General features: G+C 34.7%; 2 protein-coding genes and 1 long non-coding RNA gene across 3 annotated transcripts; 2 read left to right on the top strand and 1 right to left on the bottom strand.

The window, feature by feature from the left end:
* Nucleotides 1-12,217: 12,217 nt before the first annotated feature.
* Nucleotides 12,218-14,520, top strand: LOC139880448 (uncharacterized). Its single transcript, XR_011771278.1, has 3 exons — nucleotides 12,218-12,969; nucleotides 13,944-14,181; nucleotides 14,263-14,520. It is a non-coding gene; the product is annotated as an uncharacterized lncRNA (long non-coding RNA).
* Nucleotides 14,521-15,082: 562 nt separating this feature from the next.
* Nucleotides 15,083-17,184, bottom strand: LOC139880432 (uncharacterized). The gene is made up of 3 exons (XM_071865478.1): nucleotides 16,364-17,184; nucleotides 15,485-15,657; nucleotides 15,083-15,399 (listed from the first exon to the last, which is right to left on the bottom strand). Exons 1-3 carry the CDS (start codon nucleotides 17,111-17,113, stop codon nucleotides 15,267-15,269), a joined length of 1,056 nt encoding a protein of 351 aa, XP_071721579.1. The 5' UTR covers nucleotides 17,114-17,184; the 3' UTR covers nucleotides 15,083-15,266.
* Nucleotides 17,185-19,701: 2,517 nt separating this feature from the next.
* LOC139843855 (uncharacterized) lies at nucleotides 19,702-22,059 on the top strand. Its single transcript, XM_071834022.1, has 3 exons — nucleotides 19,702-20,773; nucleotides 20,946-21,312; nucleotides 22,038-22,059. Exons 1-3 carry the CDS (start codon nucleotides 19,702-19,704, stop codon nucleotides 22,057-22,059), a joined length of 1,461 nt encoding a protein of 486 aa, XP_071690123.1.
* The last annotated feature ends 2,746 nt before the right edge of the window (nucleotides 22,060-24,805 follow it).

Here is a 24,805-nt window from a genome sequence, read left to right as displayed (position 1 = left end):
TCCGTTACCACCCGGGGAAGGCAAATGTGGGAGCCGATGCCTTGAGCAGGAAGGACAGAGAACCCATTCGAGTAAAATCTATGAATATAATGATTCATAATAACCTTACTACTCAAATAAAGGAGGCGCAACAAGGAGTTTTAAAAGAGGGAAATTTAAAGGATGAAATACCCAAAGGATCGGAGAAGCATCTTAATATTCGGGAAGACGGAACCCGGTATAGGGCTGAAAGAATTTGGGTACCAAAATTTGGAGATATGAGAGAAATGGTACTTAGAGAAGCCCATAAAACCAGATACTCAATACATCCTGGAACGGGGAAGATGTACAAGGATCTCAAGAAATATTTTTGGTGGCCGGGTATGAAAGCCGATGTTGCTAAATACGTAGGAGAATGTTTGATGTGTTCTAAGGTCAAAGCTGAGCATCAGAAACCATCAGGTCTACTTCAACAACCCGAAATCCCGGAATGGAAATGGGAAAACATTACCATGGATTTCATCACTAAATTGCCAAGGACTGCAAGTGGTTTTGATACTATTTGGGTAATAGTTGATCGTCTCACCAAATCAGCACACTTCCTGCCAATAAGAGAAGATGACAAGATGGAGAAGTTAGCACGACTGTATTTGAAGGAAGTCGTCTCCAGACATGGAATACCAATCTCTATTATCTCTGATAGGGATGGCAGATTTATTTCAAGATTCTGGCAGACATTACAGCAAGCATTAGGAACTCGTCTAGACATGAGTACTGCCTATCATCCACAAACTGATGGGCAGAGCGAAAGGATGATACAAACGCTTGAAGACATGCTACGAGCATGTGTTATTGATTTCGGAAACAGTTGGGATCGACATCTACCGTTAGCAGAATTTTCCTACAACAACAGCTACCATTCAAGCATTGAGATGGCGCCGTTTGAAGCACTTTATGGTAGAAAGTGCAGGTCTCCGATTTGTTGGAGTGAAGTGGGGGATAGACAGATTACGGGTCCGGAGATTATACAAGAAACTACCGAGAAGATCATCCAAATTCAACAACGGTTGAAAACCGCCCAAAGTCGACAAAAGAGCTACGCTGACATTAAAAGAAAAGATATAGAATTTGAAATTGGAGAGATGGTCATGCTTAAAGTTGCACCTTGGAAAGGCGTTGTTCGATTTGGTAAACGAGGGAAATTAAATCCAAGGTATATTGGACCATTCAAGATTATTGATTGTGTCGGACCAGTAGCTTACCGACTAGAGTTACCTCAACAACTCGCGGCTGTACATAACACTTTCCACGTCTCGAATTTAAAGAAATGTTTTGCTAAAGAAGATCTCACTATTCCGTTAGATGAAATCCAAATCAACGAAAAACTTCAATTCATCGAAGAACCCATCGAAATAATGGATCGTGAGGTTAAAAGACTTAAGCAAAACAAGATACCAATTGTTAAGGTTCGATGGAATGCTCGTAGAGGACCCGAGTTCACCTGGGAGCGTGAAGATCAGATGAAGAAGAAATACCCGCATCTATTTCCAGAAGATTCGTCAACACCTTCAACAGCTTAAAATTTCGGGACGAAATTTATTTAACGGGTAGGTACTGTAGTGACCCGAACTTTTCCATGTTTATATATATTAATTGAGATTGATATTTACATGATTAAATGTTTCCAACATGTTAAGCAATCAAACTTGTTAAGACTTGATTAATTGAAATATGTTTCATATAGACAATTGACCACCCAAGTTGATCGGTGATTCACGAACGTTAAAACTTGTAAAAACTATATGATGACATATATATGGATATATATATATAGTTAACATGATACTATGATAAGAAAACATATCATAAAGTATATTAACAATGAACTACATATGTAAAAACAAGACTACTAACTTAATGATTTTTAAACGAGACATATATGTAACGATTATCGTTGTAAAGACATTTAATGTATATATATCATATTAAGAGATATTCATACATGATAATATCATGATAATATAATAATTTAAAATCTCATTTGATATTATAAACATTGGGTTAACAACATTTAACAAGATCGTTAACCTAAAGGTTTCAAAACAACACTTACATGTAACGACTAACGATGACTTAACGACTCAGTTAAAATGTATATACATGTAGTGTTTTAATATGTATTTATACACTTTTGAAAGACTTCAATACACTTATCAAAATACTTCTACTTAACAAAAATGCTTACAATTACATCCTCGTTCAGTTTCATCAACAATTCTACTCGTATGCACCCGTATTCGTACTCGTACAATACACAGCTTTTAGATGTATGTACTATTGGTATATACACTCCAATGATCAGCTCTTAGCAGCCCATGTGAGTCACCTAACACATGTGGGAACCATCATTTGGCAACTAGCATGAAATATCTCATAAAATTACAAAAATATGAGTAATCATTCATGACTTATTTACATGAAAACAAAATTTCATATCCTTTATATCTAATCCATACACCAACGACCAAAAACACCTACAAACACTTTCATTCTTCAATTTTCTTCATCTAATTGATCTCTCTCAAGTTCTATCTTCAAGTTCTAAGTGTTCTTCATAAATTCCAAAAGTTCTAGTTTCATAAAATCAAGAATACTTTCAAGTTTGCTAGCTCACTTCCAATCTTGTAAGGTGATCATCCAACCTCAAGAAATCTGTGTTTCTTACAGTAGGTTATCATTCTAATACAAGGTAATAATCATATTCAAACTTTGGTTCAATTTCTATAACTATAACAATCTTATTTCAAGTGATGATCTTACTTGAACTTGTTTTCGTGTCATGATTCTGCTTCAAGAACTTTGAGCCATCCAAGGATCCATTGAAGCTAGATCCATTTTTCTCTTTTCCAGTAGGTTTATCCAAGGAAATTAAGGTAGTAATGATGTTCATAACATCATTCGATTCATACATATAAAGCTATCTTATTCGAAGGTTTAAACTTGTAATCACTAGAACATAGTTTAGTTAATTCTAAACTTGTTCGCAAACAAAAGTTAATCCTTCTAACTTGAATTTTAAAATCAACTAAACACATGTTCTATATCTATATGATATGCTAACTTAATGATTTAAAACCTGGAAACACGAAAAACACCGTAAAACCGGATTTACGCCGTCGTAGTAACACCGCGGGCTGTTTTGGGTTAGTTAATTAAAAACTATGATAAACTTTGATTTAAAAGTTGTTATTCTGAGAAAATGATTTTTATTATGAACATGAAACTATATCCAAAAATTATGGTTAAACTCAAAGTGGAAGTATGTTTTCTAAAATGGTCATCTAGACGTCGTTCTTTCGACTGAAATGACTACCTTTACAAAAACGACTTGTAACTTATTTTTCCGACTATAAACCTATACTTTTTCTATTTAGATTCATAAAATAGAGTTCAATATGAAATCATAGCAATTTGATTCACTCAAAACGGATTTAAAATGAAGAAGTTATGGGTAAAACAAGATTGGATAATTTTTCTCATTTTAGCTACGTGAAAATTAGTAACAAATCTATTCCAACCATAACTTAATCAACTTGTATTGTATATTATGTAATCTTGAGATACCATAGACACGTATACAATGTTTCGACCTATCATGTCGACACATCTATATATATTTCGGAACAACCATAGACACTCTATATGTGAATGTTGGAGTTAGCTATACAGGGTTGAGGTTGATTCCAAAATATATATAGTTTGAGTTGTGATCAATACTGAGATACGTATACACTGGGTCGTGGATTGATTCAAGATAATATTTATCGATTTATTTCTGTACATCTAACTGTGGACAACTAGTTATAGGTTACTAACGAGGACAGCTGACTTAATAAACTTAAAACATCAAAATATATTAAAAGTGTTGTAAATATATTTTGAACATACTTTAATATATATGTATATGTATATATTGTTATAGGTTCGTGAATCAACAGTGGCCAAGTCTTACTTCCCGACGAAGTAAAAATTTGTGAAAGTGAGTTATAGTCCCACTTTTAAAATCTAATATTTTTGGGATGAGAATACATGCAGGTTTTATAAATGATTTACAAAATAGACACAAGTACGTGAAACTACATTCTATGGTTGAATTATCGAAATCGAATATGCCCCTTTTTATTAAGTCTGGTAATCTAAGAATTAGGGAACAGACACCCTAATTGACGCGAATCCTAAAGATAGATCTATTGGGCCTAACAAACCCCATCCAAAGTACCGGATGCTTTAGTACTTCGAAATTTATATCATATCCGAAGGGTGTCCCGGAATGATGGGGATATTCTTATATATGCATCTTGTTAATGTCGGTTACCAGGTGTTCACCATATGAATGATTTTTATCTCTATGTATGGGATGTGTATTGAAATATGAAATCTTGTGGTCTATTGTTACGATTTGATATATATAGGTTAAACCTATAACTCACCAACATTTTTGTTGACGTTTAAAGCATGTTTATTCTCGGGTGAATATTAAGAGCTTCCGCTGTTGCATACTAAAATAAGGACAAAATTTGGAGTCCATGTTTGTATGATATTGTGTAAAAACTGCATTCAAGAAACTGATTTCGATGTAACATATTTGTATTGTAAACCATTATGTAATAGTCGTGTGTAAACAGGATATTTTAGATTATCATCATTTGATAATCTACGTAAAGCTTTTTAAACCTTTATTGATGAAATAAAGGTTATGGTTTGTTTTAAAATGAATGCAGTCTTTGAAAAATGTCTCATATAGAGGTCAAAACCTCGCAACGAAATCAATTAATATGGAACGTTTTTAATCAATAAGAACGGGACATTTCACCCGATAAGCCTCTCTAAAGACTTTGAGGCAGAGTTGTTTGGGGACATACAGATGACGCGTCCAATCGGACGCGATAAGGCAAAGAAAGCACAAAAGACTTCGGCTTCTTCGGACGCGGGAGCGTCTTCTCGAGGTAAAAGTTCGAGTTCGTCAAGGGTTGAAGATTTTATGGACAAAATGGAAGAAGTGGCATCAGTAAAAATAGATTCGCATAACAAATTCAATGAGTATGTTAAAATGAAAACCGCGCTAACACACATGGATTTGTTGGGGAGATCAGAGGCAACATTGGAAGACCCCGAAGATAAGATACATCTTCAAAATCTAAAAAAGTATGTTCGTAGCCAAATGGGCGCATACAACTTCCCGTCTAATGCCGATCAGTAGTTTATGTTTGTAGGTCTTTTCTATGAATTTTATTAAATGTAATTTTTCTTTTTTGGGAATTTTAATAAATGTAATTTTTCTTTATTAGGAATTTTAATTATGTGCTTTTTTTTTGTTAGTAATGGTATTAATAATATGTGTTTTTTATTTAATATATGTTTGTCGTTTTTTATCTTTCATTTGAAAAAAATATAAAAAATATAAATAAAATTAAATAAAACAGAAAAAAGAAAAATAAAATGCCACTCCAGCATTCCACTAAAAGTAACACCAAAAAAGTAACACCACCACTACTCCACTAAAAAAAATAACACGTCCTACTCAGCAAAAAAATGCAAAAAGGCAAGTGACACCAAAAGTGACACCGGTCACCATTACGAATGGTCTAACATAAACACATACTATTGTCTAAAATAGTTCTTTCCTTCTTTAAATAAAATTCACTGTGACTTTGGTTCATAGGATGTCTTTAATTGAGTTTTAAATTTTTCAAGGAATGTAAATTCATTTCCACATAACTTTGCAGATCAAACTATTTCAATAAAGACTAAAAATTCTAACTTTTATAATTTCCACACCTTAAAAAAAGTCCACTTTTTTTTTTTTTTTAATCGTGATTCATGATGAGAGACAACAACATATATATGAAATAAAAGCAAAGAAGGAAATAATGCATGTTTCCACCAAATATTTAAATAGTACCATCACTGGTGGATCTTGTACACGATTGTTGAGGGGCCAATCCTAAACATAATTTTCGAAAGGTTAATTTTGAACATTATATACGATGATTATCTATATAAATCAAATAGCTCATGTAGAACAAATATTCAAGTTGCAATTAATTTTTAGTTTCTATGTATATATAATATATTGTTGTTAAATAATTATAAATTTAATTAGTAATCTAGTAAAGAATAAGGTGACAACTAAAGATTCAAAAGTATAAAAAAAGAAGGTGGCTGCAGGATTTAAAACTGCATCAAAGTTTAGACACATATTGTGAAATTGCTTGTATGTAATAGCCATTAAAGCAGCTTGACACTCGTGTTCTATTCTACAAAAAATAGTATTAATCAAATATTTTGGGAGGGCCATCGCCCACCCATACCCTCCCAAGAATTCGACAATGTGTACCATAACTTCTAGACTTGTGTCAATAAGATTTTCTAAGATGTTCCAACTTGAGTTCAAGTTACCTCTTAACTTTGAAATTCAATAGCAGGTAAGTCAAAACTAACTCATCCACCATCAAACAATATAAGCACCCTATTTAAAACCGTAGGGTGCTAATCGGACCTTAGAACAAACGTTATATCTAATCTAGAGGCGGAAATCACTATAAAAAGTTTTAATCGAATAAACATTAACTTTCGAGATCGAAGAATCAAACCTAAAAGAGACTTGATCGATACCTAGAGTTGTTATTGGTATTGGGATTGAATGGAAACGAAAAACTCGGAGAATAAATCACTTGGGCATAGTCCAGTGGTCACCGAGTTCCTTGTGAAGCAGGAGGCCCGGATTTAAATCTTGGTAATGCCCAAGTTCGAATTAAAAATGGGCTATTGACCGGAGGGGGCGCCAATGTGTGCAAATCACCTAGTTACAGGTCTCACTGCTCGGGGACTCAACTCGCGAGACACCACTAGTTTGAAACTTTTTTTTACAGAAAATATTCTTTAAATTGTATAGGACACCACTAAATTTAGCTGTAGTTCCCATATATTTTTCAGATTGATAGTTTTTCTTTTAAATTGTATATATGACACCACTAAATTAATCCACTCGTGCCTCATATATTTTTCGAATTTTTAGTTTTTTGAAAGTAAACTACCTACTAAATAGCATTCAAATAAATTTAGCACTGATAAAAAATGTTGTGACCCCATTGTGTTATAATACCGGAATCGTCACCGGTCGTCACCCAGGAGTTTTACTCGCTAGTGGGTACTCAATGTGGTTGTCACTATAAACCATTCCGTCACCCAGAGGTTTTACTCGCCAGTGGAGACGGAATGGCTATCTCACTCTAATAATAATAATAATAATAATAATAATAATAATAATAATAATAATAATAATAATAATAATAATAAACCCCTCACGGAATACTCGACCAGGGTTTGTGCATAGTTTGTAACATTTGAATGAAACCCATAACCCTTATTAATATATTGTCACCTATCTGTCTTTGCTACAGTGAATTGCTACAGTAAAATTTGACTTTGCTACAGTAACTTTGCTACAGTAAAACACTATTATAAAAATGTGTTTTAACAAATAGCGAGACGATGATTTATAGAAGTAAATGACCAAAACACTCGAAAGTTTAAGATACACTTTGAGTGATATAATTAAGGGATAATTTAAGGCTATATTTTGACAAAGGTACGTGTCACGAAATGTAAAATGCAAGTTTTCTAAGCGTACGAAAATGCGTTCGAGAAACCGGAACCGGGACATAAGTCGAGTGATGACGTACGACTTATCGGACCAAAAATATCTAGTCTACTATGCACAAGAATAAAATATAATATATAAATAATTATATTAATTATTTATATATTTATATTTATTTTATATTATGTCGACAAGCTAGGAGCCAAAACAATGTGAGCTGTCCCTGGTCCTCATGCGAGTCGCATGGCCAGAAGGCCATTTCCATGCGAGTCGCATGACTCCAGATTCCAGGCCAGGTACTATAAATTCAGGTGTTTTGCTCGAATGAAAAATCAAATATATATTACTCCGTATAATATTTATTATTATTATTATTATTATTATTATTATTATTATTATTATTATTATTATTATTAAGATTATTATTAATCTTATTATAAGTATTATTATTTTTGCGATACAAAAATAATAATGTACATCAAATATTACGACGGAGTGCTGTCCAAGTAATTTTCAAAATGAGTTTTCGAGCAAGCTAGAGCTAAGGAAATTATGGGTTATTGCCAAGGAGGTTATGGGTAATGTTCGGGGGTATTTTTTTTCTGAATCAAACCTCGTGTTTATCATCTCCGATGCGTCTACGTGCTTTCCTGCAATATTGTATATCAATATTAAACAGTGAGTTCATTTGATTCCCTTTTACTCTTTATATTTTTGGGACTGAGAATACATGCGCTATTTTTACAACTGCTTTATTAAATGCTTTTGAAATATATTTTTAACTGCGAATACATGCAAATGCTTTATTAACCGATATACAATATTTATATGCGTGAGTTTCATTGATCTTTTTTTTAATTGCTTTTGCAATCTTTATATTTTTGGGCTGAGTATACATGCACTTTATTTTAAATGCAATGGATACAAGTACATACTAAATTCTACACTGAGTTTGAACCGAAAATCCCTTAGCTTTGGTAACTAGTAACTGCCGGTTATAAGAACTGGTGGGCGCGAGTAGTTATATATGGATCCATAGGGCTTGACATCCCCGTTCGAGCTAGAGCGCTAGCCTTTTAACGGACGTATGCTATTTGAGAAGCGTACACGTTGGTTTGCGTGTATTATTAAGATGATTATACAGAGGGTACAAATTATATAAACGTTAAAGTTTAGTTACCAGGGTGCTCAATTTTGTAGAACCGATTGATAAACGTTTCGGATGAAACAACTGAAATCTTGTGGTCCACCTTTTATTTAAAACATAATGATAAACGTTTTGAATGAAACAACTGAACTTTTGTAATCCACATTGATATACGGATTATGTGTAATATTAAAACTATGAACTCACCAACCTTTGTGTTGACACTTGAAGCATGTTTATTCTCAGGTTTCTAGAAGTCTTCCGCTGTTTGCTCATACGTGATACAAGTTATGTGCTTGGAGTCATACATGCTATATACAAGAAACTTGCATTCATCAAACCATTACCATGTATCTTATTTTGACTGTATTGTCAACAGATGTATTATTGTAAACCATTTAAATGGTGATTGTCTATACGTAGGAATCATCAGATGTAAAAAAACCTGAAATTTATATATTCATTTATGAAATACCTTTTCAAACGAATGCAATGTTACAAAATGTATCACATAGAGGTCAAATACCTCGCAATGAAATCAATGAATGACGTGTTCGTCCATATGGATTTGGAGCGATCGTCACATATTCCACCTACTTAATTCTATCGTGTGACAGTCTCTGACTGTCGTGCGGTGGACAAGTCAGTTTAACTTTGGATTTAGCATTTAACGATCTCGTTACCTAAACGACCAACGATGAAACATAAACCTTCAATATATAAAATCATCTAAGTGACGAAATAAACCAGTATCCAAAGTCTGTTGTTCGGTTACAAGAAAGTCCATGACCAAATGACCGAATTAACTTGAGTCTTACACATTATGCACTAAGACTATTTTTAAATCAGCGTGAACTGCTATCCGTCAACCTAAGGTGACGCACTCTGACGCATTGAAACGGAAATAGTGCAGTGTCAACCTTTGAAGGCACCCGGCGTTAGTCGCTTTTATGACGGAATGGTTTGGAGCGTGAGATCTTACTCAACCAATCACAATTCATGACATCTTTTATATATTTATTTAATTTATTTTTTACCATTCAATTTCTAGTCAGATTTTACCACATCACCATACAAATATTTTTCACAAAAATTATGTGGTGGTGGCATGCTTCTCTTAGCGAGAGGTCGAGAGTTCGACTCCCGTGGAGTGCAACATTGAAACAAAGGTTTTCTCTTTACCCTTAAATTCCACCTAAGGGTGTCTTCCGCACATCGCGTTGGAGAGGCAGTGGGGGAGGGGGTTTCACCGCTTATGCCCTCGGATTAGCCCGGGTTTTCTCCTGGGCAGTAGTTGGGGGCGGGTTATGCAACTGTGGGAGATGAGAGCGTGAGTGACTAAGTTCCCTAAGTGATCCTGTTTACTGTTCAAAAAATGAAAGTCAAATACAATCACATTAAGAATTTATTTTTTCATCAAAAAATACACAATTTGACTATACCTCTGAAGGTTAGGAATAGTCTAATAAAAACCATCGTAAAATAGTCCCGTGATTGGCACCTTGAGTTACTCGTAAAAGGTACTCCATCCGTCTCATAATAAGTGTCATGTTTGACTTTTCAAGGTCTTACTTCTATTATTTTGACTTCCAATATTTTTGTTTGTATTGCATAATATTTAATGAAACTTATATCAATGAAAACATATTTTAAAACCGAATCCATTTATATAAGTTTCATCAAATACTGCATAACAAATAAAGATATTTGAAGTCAAAATTTTGGAAGTAAAATCTTGAAAAGTCGAACATGACACTTATTATGGGACGGAGGGAGTAGTAAAGAATTCACTTGAGGTTATTCAATACGAATTACGTTCCATGTTTGAAAATGTCTTATTACTATTTAATTATTTCTCATGTGAATGTGAATGTGAATGTGAATGTGAATTACAAGTGTCCCTTTTAATCTAACATTAGAAAAACAAACCCAATATCTTTTCCTAAATTAATTAACTCTTATATACTAAAAGTATATACTAAAAGTGGTGGCCGGATGCGTCGTTTCAGTTACATCAGATTGTCGTTTTGAGTTTGCGTTCACATTACACACGGTCCCTCAACTTCGGCTACATTTAAACGACCCCTCAACTTTACACTTTTCCAGGGGTAAAAAGTGTAAATATATAATTTTATTAAAAACTCTTACATACTAAAAGTGGTGGTCGGATGCGTCGTTTCAGTTACATCAGATTGTCGCTTTGAGTTTGCGTTCACATTACACACGGTCCCTCAACTTCGGCTACATTTAAACAACGGCCCCTCAACTTTACACTTTTTCAGGGGTAAAAAGTGTAAATATATAATTTTATTAAAATAAAAGAAACTAACTCCACCTGAACTTATAACGGGCTCTATCTTCTCGCTCGGTACGAGTTAAATTTTTCCGAGACCACCGTTCAACTCGAAAAAATCTTACATACTAAAAGTGGTGGTCGGATGCGTCGTTTCAGTTACATCAGATTGTCGCTTTGAGTTTGCGTTCACATTACACACGGTCCCTCAACTTCGGCTACATTTAAACAACGGCCCCTCAACTTTAAACTTTTCCAGGGGTAAAAAGTGTAAATATATAATTTTATTAAAATAAAAGAAACTAACTCCACCTGAACTTATAACGGGCTCTATCTTCTCGCTCGGTACGAGTTAAATTTTTCCGAGACCACCGTTCAACTCGAAAAAATCTTACCAACCCAACGGGACTACGTATACGCGAAACGGACACTACTCAAAAAACGCTAAACACCTCGGGCTATCTCCAATACATTTCTTTCTGTTCGCCGCGAGTTAAATTTTTCCGACAGCACCGTTACACTCGGAAAAATTTATTGAACAAAACAAAACTAACTACGTTCCAAACAGATACTTTTTAAAAAACGCTTAACACAACGACATCTAAAACGGCGCTTAACACATGGGCCGTGTTCCCCTATGTAAATACACAATGCTATGTTTAATGTGAATACGCAGGCCGAAAGCCCCCGCCGCAACACGCGGGCCGGTCCGGACTAATTGATAACAAAAACATTAAATGCTAGGTCGCTATAAAAACCAGAAGTTACATATAACTTGCATATGTTTATTGAACATGAAATGCCGTGACCTAGCTTATAGTAATGGTATTGGTATATTGGTATTTGGTAATGGTAATGGTAATTTGGTCTACAGAACTACAAATGCATAACTTGCAATTGAGTGACCCGGCCCGATCCATATCTAACACTTGGCCTTCCCATTACGTTATTCAACGGCGTCCACCGCGTTGTTGTTAACCGCCATCCGCTTGTATTTGCCACTTTAGTGAGTAATAACTACTCCGTACTTTTTTATTCTCGACTTTGTATGAAAACTGTCAGTTTATACTTCTGCATCCCCTATATCTTTGTTTCTTTTTAATTTCTTAGTTAACTAATAGTTATAGTTATTTTATTGGACTTTCAAGAGGGAATTATTGTTTGTTTCTTTTAACGACACACGATGCAGCCTTATCTCCAGTAGAACACTGATTATAGAACATCATAAGAGCTAATTCTCTTAGTTTCAATGCTTAGACTACACTAATTGAGGAGACAGAGAAAAGGAAACATCATTTTTATTAGTAACAAGCATTTTTGAAATAATTTGTTGCATTCAAGTTTATACCATCAGAAGTTTATTAATTCTGTATATGTTTAGGGCGATATTATGAAGATTTGGAAAGTTTATGATGCATTTTTAGCTGGATCTTCTCTTTGTTATGGTTATTGGAAAACATACGCTGACCATGAAGCACGTTTGGGGTCTACCGATAAGTTTTGGAAGTTAATGAGCGTGCAGTTCAAGGAGTAACATGTTCTGTATACAATATACATGTGGTTGCTCTATCGTAATTTTGCCATAAATATGTAGGATGATCATGATCCATACAGAGGCAACTGCTCTTGATCTGTTTTAAACGTAGTCGTCTGAGAGATGAATAATGCATGATTTACTCATTCTGTTTTCTATATAATTCATGTCTTTATGAACATAGTTGCTAATATATACAGAGGCAACCTGAAATTCACCTTTTTGTTGCTTGATTAAGAAGACTTGCTGAAGATTTGGCTGGAGCTTGGGCATCTTATGAAGTTGTCCGTACTGAAATTTCTCCTGGTCCTCTCAAAGCAATTATGAAGCATGCTAGCGTACAATGCCATTTGGTAAAATCACCTAGAGCACTTCAGTAGAGCCAATAATCAACAGTGATTTCATTTTTTATGTTCTGATTGGGTGTTTATCCATTGGTTGTTTCTTCTAATGTTAAGTAAAATTCAGAAAAAGTGTGTTCTTTGTACAAGCGAATTTTTGCAATTTTTTTGAGAGTCAAGCCCCAAAGAACTTGGATTACCACTAGAGATTTCCAAATTTCGAGTCTGTAGTTAGTTTTGAGAAGGGTAAATATGGCAAACAAGGTTGTAGACCAATCCCTTGAAGGCTTGAAGAATCAACTCCAAAAATCACTTTAAAAGGTCTCTCTTTGTCCTTACTCCTAACCAATCTTGAGGTGACATAGTGATTGACGTCCTCATATCCTCACAAAGGTGTCAAGCTTAAACCTAACTGGCAGCACATCTTGGGGTGGCCAGTGAATGGGTCGGAAATGGTTACTGGATAACCTGGTTAGACCACGTACATCAGAGTAAAAATACTTGTCCTTTCCAGGTAACCTGAGCAGGGAAAACGTCCTCCGTTTTCCTTTTTCTTCCTTCTTTTAAGAGTGTTGTGACGCCCGTTGCGACGTTGATGACTAGCCCGTCTCGACCCCGTCCTGTCTTCTAACAAGTCGGTCAACAGTCAAAAGTCAGGTCAACGCTGGTCAAAAGTCAAAAATTCAGTTAAAATCGGTCAAATCGATCAACATTGACGTAGTTTAGTGTTACTTATTTGTATTATATTAATGATAATTGCGATTATAGGTACAAACTGGTAAACGAAGGTTTTTTGGCTTTAAAATATGTGTATATATATATATATATATTTATATAGTCAACGTCAGTCAACGTCCGTCTCAACCCCCCGTCTCGAACGTCTTGACCCTGTCTCGACATTTTAAATTCCCGACCATTTCGATCCCGTCTCGCGTCTTTTCAACCTTGCTTCTAAGGTAACTTTGTGATCACTGTTCATTTTGCAGTTACTGTATCCTTTGTGGATGCACAATCGAACAAGAAGGCTAATGTTCAACGTGACAAGCTTATCTTACCCCACATAAGTGAATCAATCAAAGAAGCGTCTCCAGGAGGGCTATTTATCCTCGTATAAAATGAATCTGGTATTAACGGCGCATAGGACCAGAGGGAGCAGGTCACTGTGTCCAGCCACAAGCTACACAAGCTCAAGTACAACAATGGGAGTCTGGATATACCCAACAGGTATTATAAAATTTAGAATGTATACACTGTTGCTTACTTGCTGCTTGGGTTCATTGCTTTTAGATTCTGCACTACCTGTAGGTTGCTTACGGCACATATATTGCTTACGGAAGTAGTTATTCGGTTATTTACTTATTCCCAACCACAAGTCCCAACTCATCTGTTCCACAAGTGGCTGTACATGTATTCCAAAAAATGTAAAGTCTGACTAGATATGTAGCTCTATGAATTTGTTTGACCGTTAGTCAATTTTTAGAAGTGTCTCAATATATCAAAAAATGGAAAAATCTTGTGTACCAAAATCAGTGTTGCATTATCGGCTGCGTTTTTGTTGGGGAAACAGCTATGAATTTCATTTCTCAGTAAGTCAGTAGCATGTTTAAAAGCACGCTTACATTGGCTACAACGATGCCGCCTGCACATCAAAATTGCTGGTGCCATTCCTGCATATGCGTGGAGCCAATTATTACGACTGAGCCTGCCAATTTTAATGTGAGGACCAATCTTATGGCCTTTTTCATTTAAAGGGTCAATTTTGCAGATGGTTAACAAGTTTATAACTAGTAACATTAGTTAAAGACCAAATATTTGTTAAAATATGTGGTTTCTTCTGCTGTTATCCAAAAAGAAATGTTACTTTCATAAAATAAGATTGCTTTATATCCTTTTGGAAGACAATGTATACACAGAAGTTTAAAGAACTATATATCTTACACTTTACTGCTGTAAAGTATATACAGATTTTACAACAAAATATACTAATAAGGGGTATAACAAACATTCATATTAAATACCTGGTTATGGTTTCACATATTAGTCAACTTTTTTAGCCAAATCATATATTCTGCAGTACAAGGTTTTTTTATTGAATTTTATTGTGTCTAATGTTAGTATAAAACTGTAATGTAAGTATGCAATTACTAGTGAATATCGCAATTATTTGCGAGTTTTCTGCAAATTTATGATAGTTTATTAAATCTAATAGGATACAGTGCTAACGAATATGCTTCATATAATGTAACTACCCCTAGATCCTACGCAAAATGCTGCTTTAATCATCAGTACACCGTTGTAGAATTTGAAGCTTAAGCGGTTGTAGCAGAAACCATATTTCCATTGTTGAAGAGTGGTGGGATATTACTAAGATACCCTTCTTCTTCCCCATCTTCATCCTCTTCGATTTCCCATAGGAAACTAGCATACGTTGCATGAACATGACTGAAAAAACAATCTCGAGTTAGATTAAAACCTTTTCAGTTATCCAGTAATGAAAACAGTCAAACGTCATTATAACGTCACTTACCTATCTTCAGAAGCTACTTGAACTGCTCTTTCGAAGTAGCTTGTTGCTCTGTCTTCATCATGATGAAGCTCCCATAATAGTTTAGCATATTGTGAGAGTATTTCACCATCATTAGGATCCGCTAGAATTGCCCTTGAGTAGTACTCCTCGGCTCCTTTAAGATCTTGCTTTGACTGACATGATCGAAAACTCGAAATCAAAATGTTATAACATGTATTATGAAGGGGTAGCAACTTATATTCATGACCAATATCTGTCTGATAATGTTTGTAAATTTATTGGCTTGATTTAGTTAGTGACCACATGACAAGCATGGCCTATTTGGTAAGGCATCATGATGTCCGAGGTCTCAAATTCGAACTTTACTAGGTGAACTTTTGGGGTGGCCAAGGAAGGTTTGCAAACTGTCACGAGATTACCCCGTTTAGGCCCGTTTGCATTGAGTAAAAATAAGTTTCGGCCCACCGGGTAACCTGAACATACGAAAAAACATAATCCCTCCGTCCCAAATGTATTCAAACTTTGACTTTAAATTATTTTTTATGTGTTACATAATACTTGATGAGCATTATACCGTTAAAATATATATGTTTTTATAAACCAATCAATTTTCATAGAATACTATATAATACAAACGAAATTTAAAAGTCAAAGTTGGAAGAAAAAACGTCTAAAGTCAAAACATGACAATAGATGCATATGGGCATGCTTATAAGCAAACGAGTAAATGAATAAGGTTTCCCTGTGCATCTACCTAAAATGGGGATAATTTTTACTTAGATTTATGCGATCTAACCAGGTTATTCCATAACCATTTATGACCGTATTAGCGTAACTACAACTTTATTATAGTATTCCATCAAGGTTTTTGAAGGGTACCTGATATAGAAACTTGGCATAATTTGATAGAAACAAAGAATTTCCTGGATTCTCATTCACCATCTTCTTGTAATGATCCTCCGTATCATGATTATCACCGTCGTTGCCGCCTTCTCCACGACCTAATCGAGAAAGATTCCGACCACTACCACCTGCACCAGCATCACCACAACCAAACCCTACATCAACACCTATCCCTTTTGCAAGATACATTTGTGCACCTGATCCTCCTACATCATCTTTAACTGTCAAATTCCCATACCCCATCTGCTTATTCAAGATCATAACTTTATTCTCCATATTAAAACCACCAAATTCGTCAACCCCTTCGTCTTCCTCATCATCACTTGATTCATCATCTTCTGATTTGAATCTTGAATTCTGAAAAGAGAAAGATGGGATTGTCTCCAGTAAAGTACTATGAAACCTACTTGAATGTTTCTTATGTTCATTGAAGAAACTGAATCCATCCTCATGTTCTGAACTAATCAAGCTGTCTAGATTACCTTCAGATTGCGCTCTTCGTAATCCGTTGGTTCCGAATGAAGGTGACATCGGAGATGAGTTGCATGAAAGTGTGGTGAAATGTTGAGATGCAGGGGATGGTGTTTGATGAAATGAGAATTTGTGAATTGGTGAGGATTTGTATGGGTGTAAGGTGGTTTCATGGAGATTGTTGTTGCGGTTATCAGATGAGATTGATGGCAATAGAGATCCAAGAAGTGGTGTTGATGAACTTCTTAGCATCATTTTGTTCTTGTTTGATCTGTTTTACTCACTTGTTTTTGTGTTGCTCTGTTTTTGTTCTGAAGATTGAGGCTCTGTGGACATCAACAAAAGTTCATACTATTATATTATCATTATCATAAATAAATAAATCTTGGAAATTAAAATCACATGCAAATGTAAATTTACATGAAAGCCCTTAGTGGGAAAATGGCACTTTCACATAAACACTACACTAGATATTGTATAAAATTTTGAATTCTTTATAATTTTGTTTTTTTTTTTTTTTTGAAAAGCAAGAAAGACTTATATTAAAATGCTTTATAATTTTGTTAAAATGCTTTTTATTGATTAAAATAGAAATAGAAAATTAACACTTATAAATGAGTTAACTATAAATGTCTATATAAAAGGCTATATAAAAGGCTACATTGTTGCACCATATTTTGTTGTCAAAAGTAAATCTCCATTTGTTACGGTTGCCTTGCAATTATTTTTGGTTCTAAGTGTATATTGTGTTTATTATTATTATGTATTAGATTAGATTAAAAAAAATAAAAAAAGTGACATTATTCTTGTGATCATAACTTTGTTTTGTTTTTTCTTGTCATCGAATTCTCTCATTTGCCACTCACGCACGCGTTTTCGGGCGGAAACCCGAACCTCATTACATGAATCCGAACCTTAACCCATACCGAGGGACAGGTGGATCAGATCTGGGTCCTGAATACGGCTCGGTAAAACTTCCCGGGACAATCCGGCTTTCAAGAAATAAATCTCGCGAATATTTTTAAGATGAACTCGAACGTGAGACTTTTCCACCACATCCCAATATTACAACTAGGGTGGGTTCGCATAAATTTTGTTATCTTCACAAAAACCACACATTTATGCTGCTACAACTCCACATACAAATTTTTTTAAGACATTGAAGCATTTTAGACAAGAATTGTGAGCTACAGATGCGAAGTAAAGAACCATACCTTATTGAGATGGATGTATATAGAAGACTACTTTGTAACCTAGAATGAAGATCGATCGACGACTTAATATGTAAAAACGAAGGAAAAAGTTTACTTATGAATCTGTAGATTACAAAAAGCGTGTTCAATGGCAAATAAATAAAAGCTAGACTTTTTATTATGCTTCAAAAAAATATTGACCAATTGCAAGATTTTTGCAAAGTACCAAGAAAAGATGGGTAGAGCACAAATCACATGTGGTTTATTTTTGTACGGTGTAAATTGATTTAGGGAAGCATCCAATATGTTACGTGCCAACTGCCCAACCAGTTGCAATTCATAAATATCTTTTTGGTAGGTGAATTGTCTACCTTTTTCTTGCTATAATTATACGGACCAAAATGCACATACTAGAAGGCTTAATTGGATTCATATTATTCTTGCAAACAAAAACACAGTTGTCATGAGTTTTCAATGATAGCGCCTAAAAAATCCCACAACTATTTAGATTGAATTCATTGCAAGTTGCAACTCAGATTGAAGTTGATTTAATTTTAATTGTGGTTTTCCATACGCATAGGACCCACCCAATCACATTAACAAAAATAATTGGTTGGTACTGCGTGTGAAGATGTGAAAAGTTGTATTACAAACAACTTTCAATTTCAAAAATTGATGTATAAATATGGGGAAATATTTCACTGTAAAACAGATGGTTATTGTCAGTGTTGCAAAACTTGGCCGACTTGGCCGACGCGTCATTTTTTTTTTGCATGGCCGATGTGTCGTTGCTAAAAAGTCGTTCAAAGTTAAAAAGTCGGTCAAAGTCGGTAAAAATCGGTCAAATTCGGAAAAAGCCGGTCAAATTGGGAAAAAGTCGGTCAAAGTCGGTCAATTTTTGTTATTTTTTTTGTAGTATTGTTAATAATTGTTAATTGTTCATGTTTATTATAAATATAGTTTATATTTTAAGATTCGATATATATAATGTTATATATAAATATATATTTAATAAAACTATTTTAAAAAGTCAACGTTAGTCAACGCCCGTTGCATCCCCGTTGCGTCCGACGCGTCATTTTTTAGGCATGACCGATGCGTCCCCGACTCGCGTCTTTTACAACCTTGGTTATTGTTGCATGTAACAAGGTATTAGGTTGAGAGAGAAGTTGAGAGATAATGGCCCAATCGAGGATATTTTTAACGACATAAGTTTGGATGATGTGGCCCAATCTTGTCACACTAGCCCAATTGGTATTGGTAACCCAAATTGTATCCCGGTGGATAAGTCGACTAAAATAAAAAAACACAATCGATAGTAATAAGGGTAAAGTTAATCGTGAAACCGAAGGCAAAACAAATATCCCAAATCAAAATCGCAAAGTTACATCGAAGATCAAAAAAGGATGCGATTTGAACAAGAAGGCTTGTTGCTGGTCCAATTTGCGAGATTGGAAAGCGTCTTCACGTATGATGAACATTAAAAACACTGCGAGAAAGAACAAAGCCGAGCATCCGTTGGGTTCAAAATGTTCGTCGTGTGCTGAGAAGGGGTGTTCTTTCAATTTTGGTAAATAGAGATGAAAAGGAAAGCTCAGATTCATTGTATGAAGAAGGTGTACGAGAGTACGGCAAGAAGATTGGGCTCAAATGGAAGGAAAAGCCTTCCAAAAAGTAAGTTATCCAGCTTCATCATCGTCTATCAATTATTTAATTATGAAAGCTATTTCACTTAATGTTCGCGGTTTTGGGAATTCAAAAGGGGTTGATAAAATTGGTTGGGTAACGAATCTGATTGCTAAAGGAAAGCCATGTTTTTTGGCCTTACAACAAACTAAACTAAACTGTATTAACGGCAAATGGGTTATGGCACTGTGGGGTTCTGAGGAATGTGATTTCATACAAAAAACGAAGGTTGGTAAAGCTGGTGGCCAACTCCTGATATTGAATACTGATCAGTTCGTGGCTACTGACGTTATCGAGTTTGACTCTGTAATTGGGGTAAGAGGCATCTGGAAAGCGAAGAATTGCAATCTTAACGTTATAAATATTTATGGGCCTCAAGATGATAAAAATAAACTTAAGTTATGGAATTCACTTTCTGAGATTCTAGAACAAGATTGTGACGAAGTGTGGTTGTTGTGTGGGGACTTCAACGAGGTTAGAAGGAAGGAGGAGAGACTCAACTGTGATTTTTTTGATTATCGAGCCAAAAGATTCAATGATTTTATTGCTTCTAATAATCTTATTGAGTTACCTTTAGGTGGGAGGATATTTACTCGTGTAAGCTACGACGGTGTCAAATTTAGCAAATTAGATCGCTTTTTTATTACCGAGAAATTCTGCACTATATGGGAAAAATTTTCTGCAGTTGCACTCGAAAGAAAACATCCAGACCACTGTCCTATTGTGTTGAAGGATGAAGAAAAGAATTTTGGCCCTAAACCGTTCAAAGTATTTGACGCTTGGTTTGATGAGAAGGATGTCGATCAGGTGGTTATGGATGCATGTAAGGTTTCGGTAGGTGATAATTCCCGCAAAGATTGTCTTTTTCGTAACAAGCTAAACAAGGTTAAGGAGGCTTTAAGGAAATGGAGCTATAACAGATTCGGGGATCTCGACGGTGAAATTGAAACATTGAAAGGAGCTGCATCTGAGTTAGAAATAAGGGCTGAAACTGGAGGTTTAAATGAGTCCGAAACAAAAATTTGGCAGGATACAGGTAAGATTTGGATCGAAAAAGAAGCGATCAAAACAAAACATGCTTAAGCAAAAGGCCAGGGTACGATGGATACTAGAAGGTGATGAGAACTCAAAGTATTTTCATTCGGTGATCAAGAGGAAAATCAATAAATGCAATATTCGGTGTATAAACATCGGGGGAGTTTGGTCAGAAAGTCCACATGCTATCAAGGCCGAAATTTTCAAGCATTTTAAAGGTATTTTCTCTAAGTCAGATTATGATCGACTAAGTTTAGAAGATTTGAATTACCAGGTTCTGTCTACTGATGAGGTAGATGCACTCGAGTCACCTTTTAATGAGAAAGAGATTCATGAAGCCATTTTGGACTGTGGTAGCACAAAGGCCCCGGGGCCGGACGGGTTTAATATGAGATTTATTAAGAAATATTGGGATGTTATTAAGAACGAGCTTGGTGATGCAATTATGTGGTTTTGGGATAAGGCCGAGTTCTCTAAAGGATGCAATGCGTCCTTTGTTACTTTGATTCCAAAGAAAAAAGATCCAATGTGTAATACCCCGTCAGAATCCACTAACGGCGTACTAACTCTGGTCCCAATGCTTGGCTTGACTTCTACATAACGACAATGCTCTACAGCGGAAGCAACTAATACCTGAGATAAAACATGCAAAACGGATCAACATAAAGTTGAGTGAATCTACAGGTTTGAGTAAATAGTTCTCGTATGTTTCATAAAACAGTTTTCATAAATCGTTTGTCGAAAATCATTTCTGAAAATCGTTTATCTGGATAAACCGCTAAGGTTTAATCTCAGAAGTTTGCGTATAGCAAATGCTAAGTAATAAACTGTTTGTAAGATGTCAAGTTTCAACTGTGAGTGACATCAAAAAGTTCTTTTTATTTCATCTGTTTGTAGACATTACCATGTCCAGTTTCAAGTTTGTAAACATCATCTTTAAGTAACATTCATCGTAAGTTAGGCCACGAGATTTCTGAAAAGCTTCGTAATAATATACACTTATTATGAGCATTTGATTATAAAGCTTTAACCTTTGCATGAGCCGAGCACATGTCTTAGTTTACGCTATACTGGCGATACACCGATCAAGTGTACGAGTAACAACTATATAAGCACTTGTTTAACGTTGCAGTGAGGTTTGTCAAACCTAACGGTACCGTCCCTATAAGTCGAGCTTACAAAGTAACTAATATAATCAAGCTAAGGGATTTTTGGTCTGAACTCATATGTATATTCTTGGTAAGTTATTTATGCCTAATATGTAGAACATTCGTAAAAACAGTTTAAGAAATAGTTTCAAAAGTAGCATGTATCTCATCCCAAAAATGTTGCTGAAAAAGGGACTGTAGACTCACCTTAGTAAAAGCACTGAAATATCTTAGCAAATCGTACTGTAGTCGAACAATCACGACCGAACAATGTAACCTAGTCAAATAGGTCATCTTAAGTATACACATATAGGTCATAATGTTAACCCATAGTGTACGCAAAGTACTAGTGCTCAGACTAATTCAACAAGCAAGTAAAAGTCAACTAATCCAAGCAAGTCAACCAAAGTCAACCCTAAAGTCATCTCGGTCAAAGTGGTAAACTAAAGTAAAACATCTCAGTAGGTCATGAAAACATGATCAATAAGTCAAACCTAGGTCAAGTATCACTTTACAAGTCAAAGTTAAGCATATTGCACTTTTGCACTTTAAAGCATGCCTTCGAAAAACGTACATCGTAGAAAGATCCAACTATAGCTCATAGCACATAAACCATTGAATCATAAAAAAACTCCAGATCATAACTACAATTAAAATAGATTCCAAAAAGTCCGGCCAAAGCCTCATACGATATATAAAAGTCAGAAGTCAGAAGAGGTCTAGTTACGGTTTACTAAATTAATTTCAGCACGCGCATCAGTTTTGAAATATTTCTCTGAAAATATAGAAAATAGATGTTGACGAACGGCCAATTGGAATCACCTAAAAACATTCCAAAATATTAGTGGTAAAATAATCAAAGACATCTCTTTAGCCAATTCGTACAGATTAATCAATCTTTACAGACCTTCCAGTTTTGTTCATCCAACAGACATATCACTTAGACGGGCATATATCTCATGGCAATTCAAGTTTTTACAAGTTTTAATACAAATGAAATATGTCAAGTAACATATAAACTAATATATTCCAGAAGATCAAAGTCTCAAACAACTCCTAGTTCACTCTAGCAATTTTTATGTAACTTTGAAAACTGATTCAGGTCACTTAAAGAACCAAATCTTCGTTTTGACATAACGGGAGCATTACATAATCTTTTAACGCAAACCTTAAGTCCAAATTGCATAACTTTTCATAAGGAATACAATAGTACACTTTTTATTAGTCAAATCATAAAGCATACAAATCAGAAAATTCGGATTACATGTGAAACCCTAACGAAAACTTTGATTAAGCATATCTTAAGCATACGATAACGAAATCAAGCAAAATCAAAGTCCAAACTTATTAATTTTTTGAGATCTATCCATCTAGATATAATACAAAATCAGTACACAAACTAATTTGATCAGATACATAGCAAACAAATTCGTGATTCATTGCAACGACAACAATCGAGCAATTTAACGACTAACGACAACTGTAATTGCATGTAATGGAGCACTAGACATCAATACACTATGTAATTGACATAAAAAACTGATATAATAAAATTAGGGTTAGTTTTTATGCCTTAAAACACAAATCAATTAGTACTAGCGTGTAGAGGACGATCAAAGGAAGCACTTTCGTGTTGAAGGTTCAAGCAAATAATCAAAATTGATGGTGTTTGTGTGGTGTTGATGAATGATGATGAGATGATGAGGGAGGAGTTGCAATTTTCGTGGTTTAGGGTTAGGGGGAAGTAAATGGGTGTATTTTTCCAATTAGGGGTTTTAAGGGTTAGCTTTAGGGCCTAATTACAACCCACTAGTTGAAATGTCCCGTTCATATTGATTATAAACGTTCCATATTAATTAATTTCGTTACGAGGTTTTGACCTCTATATGAGACGTTTTCAAAGACTGCATTCATTTTTAAAACAACCATAACCTTTATTTTATCTATAAAGGTTTAAAAAGCATTACGTAGATTATCAAATAATGATAATCTAAAATATACCGTTTACACACGACCATTACATAATAGTTTACAATAAGAATATATTACATCAAAAATAAGTTTCTTGAATGCAGTTTTACATAATATCATACAAGCATGGACTCCAAATCTTGTCCTTATTTTAGTATGCAATAGCGGAACCTCTTAGTATTCACCTGAGAATAAACATGCTTTAAACGTCAACAAAAATGTTGGTGAGTTATAGGTTTAACCTATATATATATCAAATCGTAACAATAGACCACAAGATTTCATATTTCAATACACATCCCATACATAGAGATAAAAATCATTTATATGGTGAACACCTGGTAACCGACATTAACAAGATGCATATATAAGAATATCCCCATCATTCTGGGACACCCTTCGGATATGATATAAATTTCGAAGTACTAAAGCATCCGGTACTTTGGATGGGGTTTGTTAGGCCCAATAGATCTATCTTTAGGATTCGCGTCAATTAGGGTGTTTGTTCCCTAATTCTTAGATTACCAGACTTAATAAAAGGGGCATATTCGATTTCGATAATTCAACCATAGAATGTAGTTTCACGTACTTGTGTCTATTTTGTAAATCATTTATAAAACCTGCATGTATTCTCATCCCAAAAATATTAGATTTTAAAAGTGGGACTATAACTCACTTTCACAGATTTTTACTTCGTTGAGAAGTAAGACTTGGCCACTGGTCGATTCACGAACCTATAATAAATATGTACATATATATCAAAGTATGTTCAAAATATATTTACAACACTTTTAATACATTTTGATGTTTTAAGTTTATTAAGTCAGCTGTCCTCGTTAGTAACCTACAACTAGTTGTCCACAGTTAGATGTACTGAAATAAATCGATATATATTATCTTGAATCAATTCACGA

This window comes from Rutidosis leptorrhynchoides, chromosome 1 (genome assembly GCF_046630445.1).
Source record: "Rutidosis leptorrhynchoides isolate AG116_Rl617_1_P2 chromosome 1, CSIRO_AGI_Rlap_v1, whole genome shotgun sequence".
NCBI lineage: Eukaryota > Viridiplantae > Streptophyta > Magnoliopsida > Asterales > Asteraceae > Rutidosis > Rutidosis leptorrhynchoides.
The sequence above is the reverse complement of the archived record's forward strand: the minus strand, read 5'-3'. Positions and strand labels throughout refer to the sequence as shown.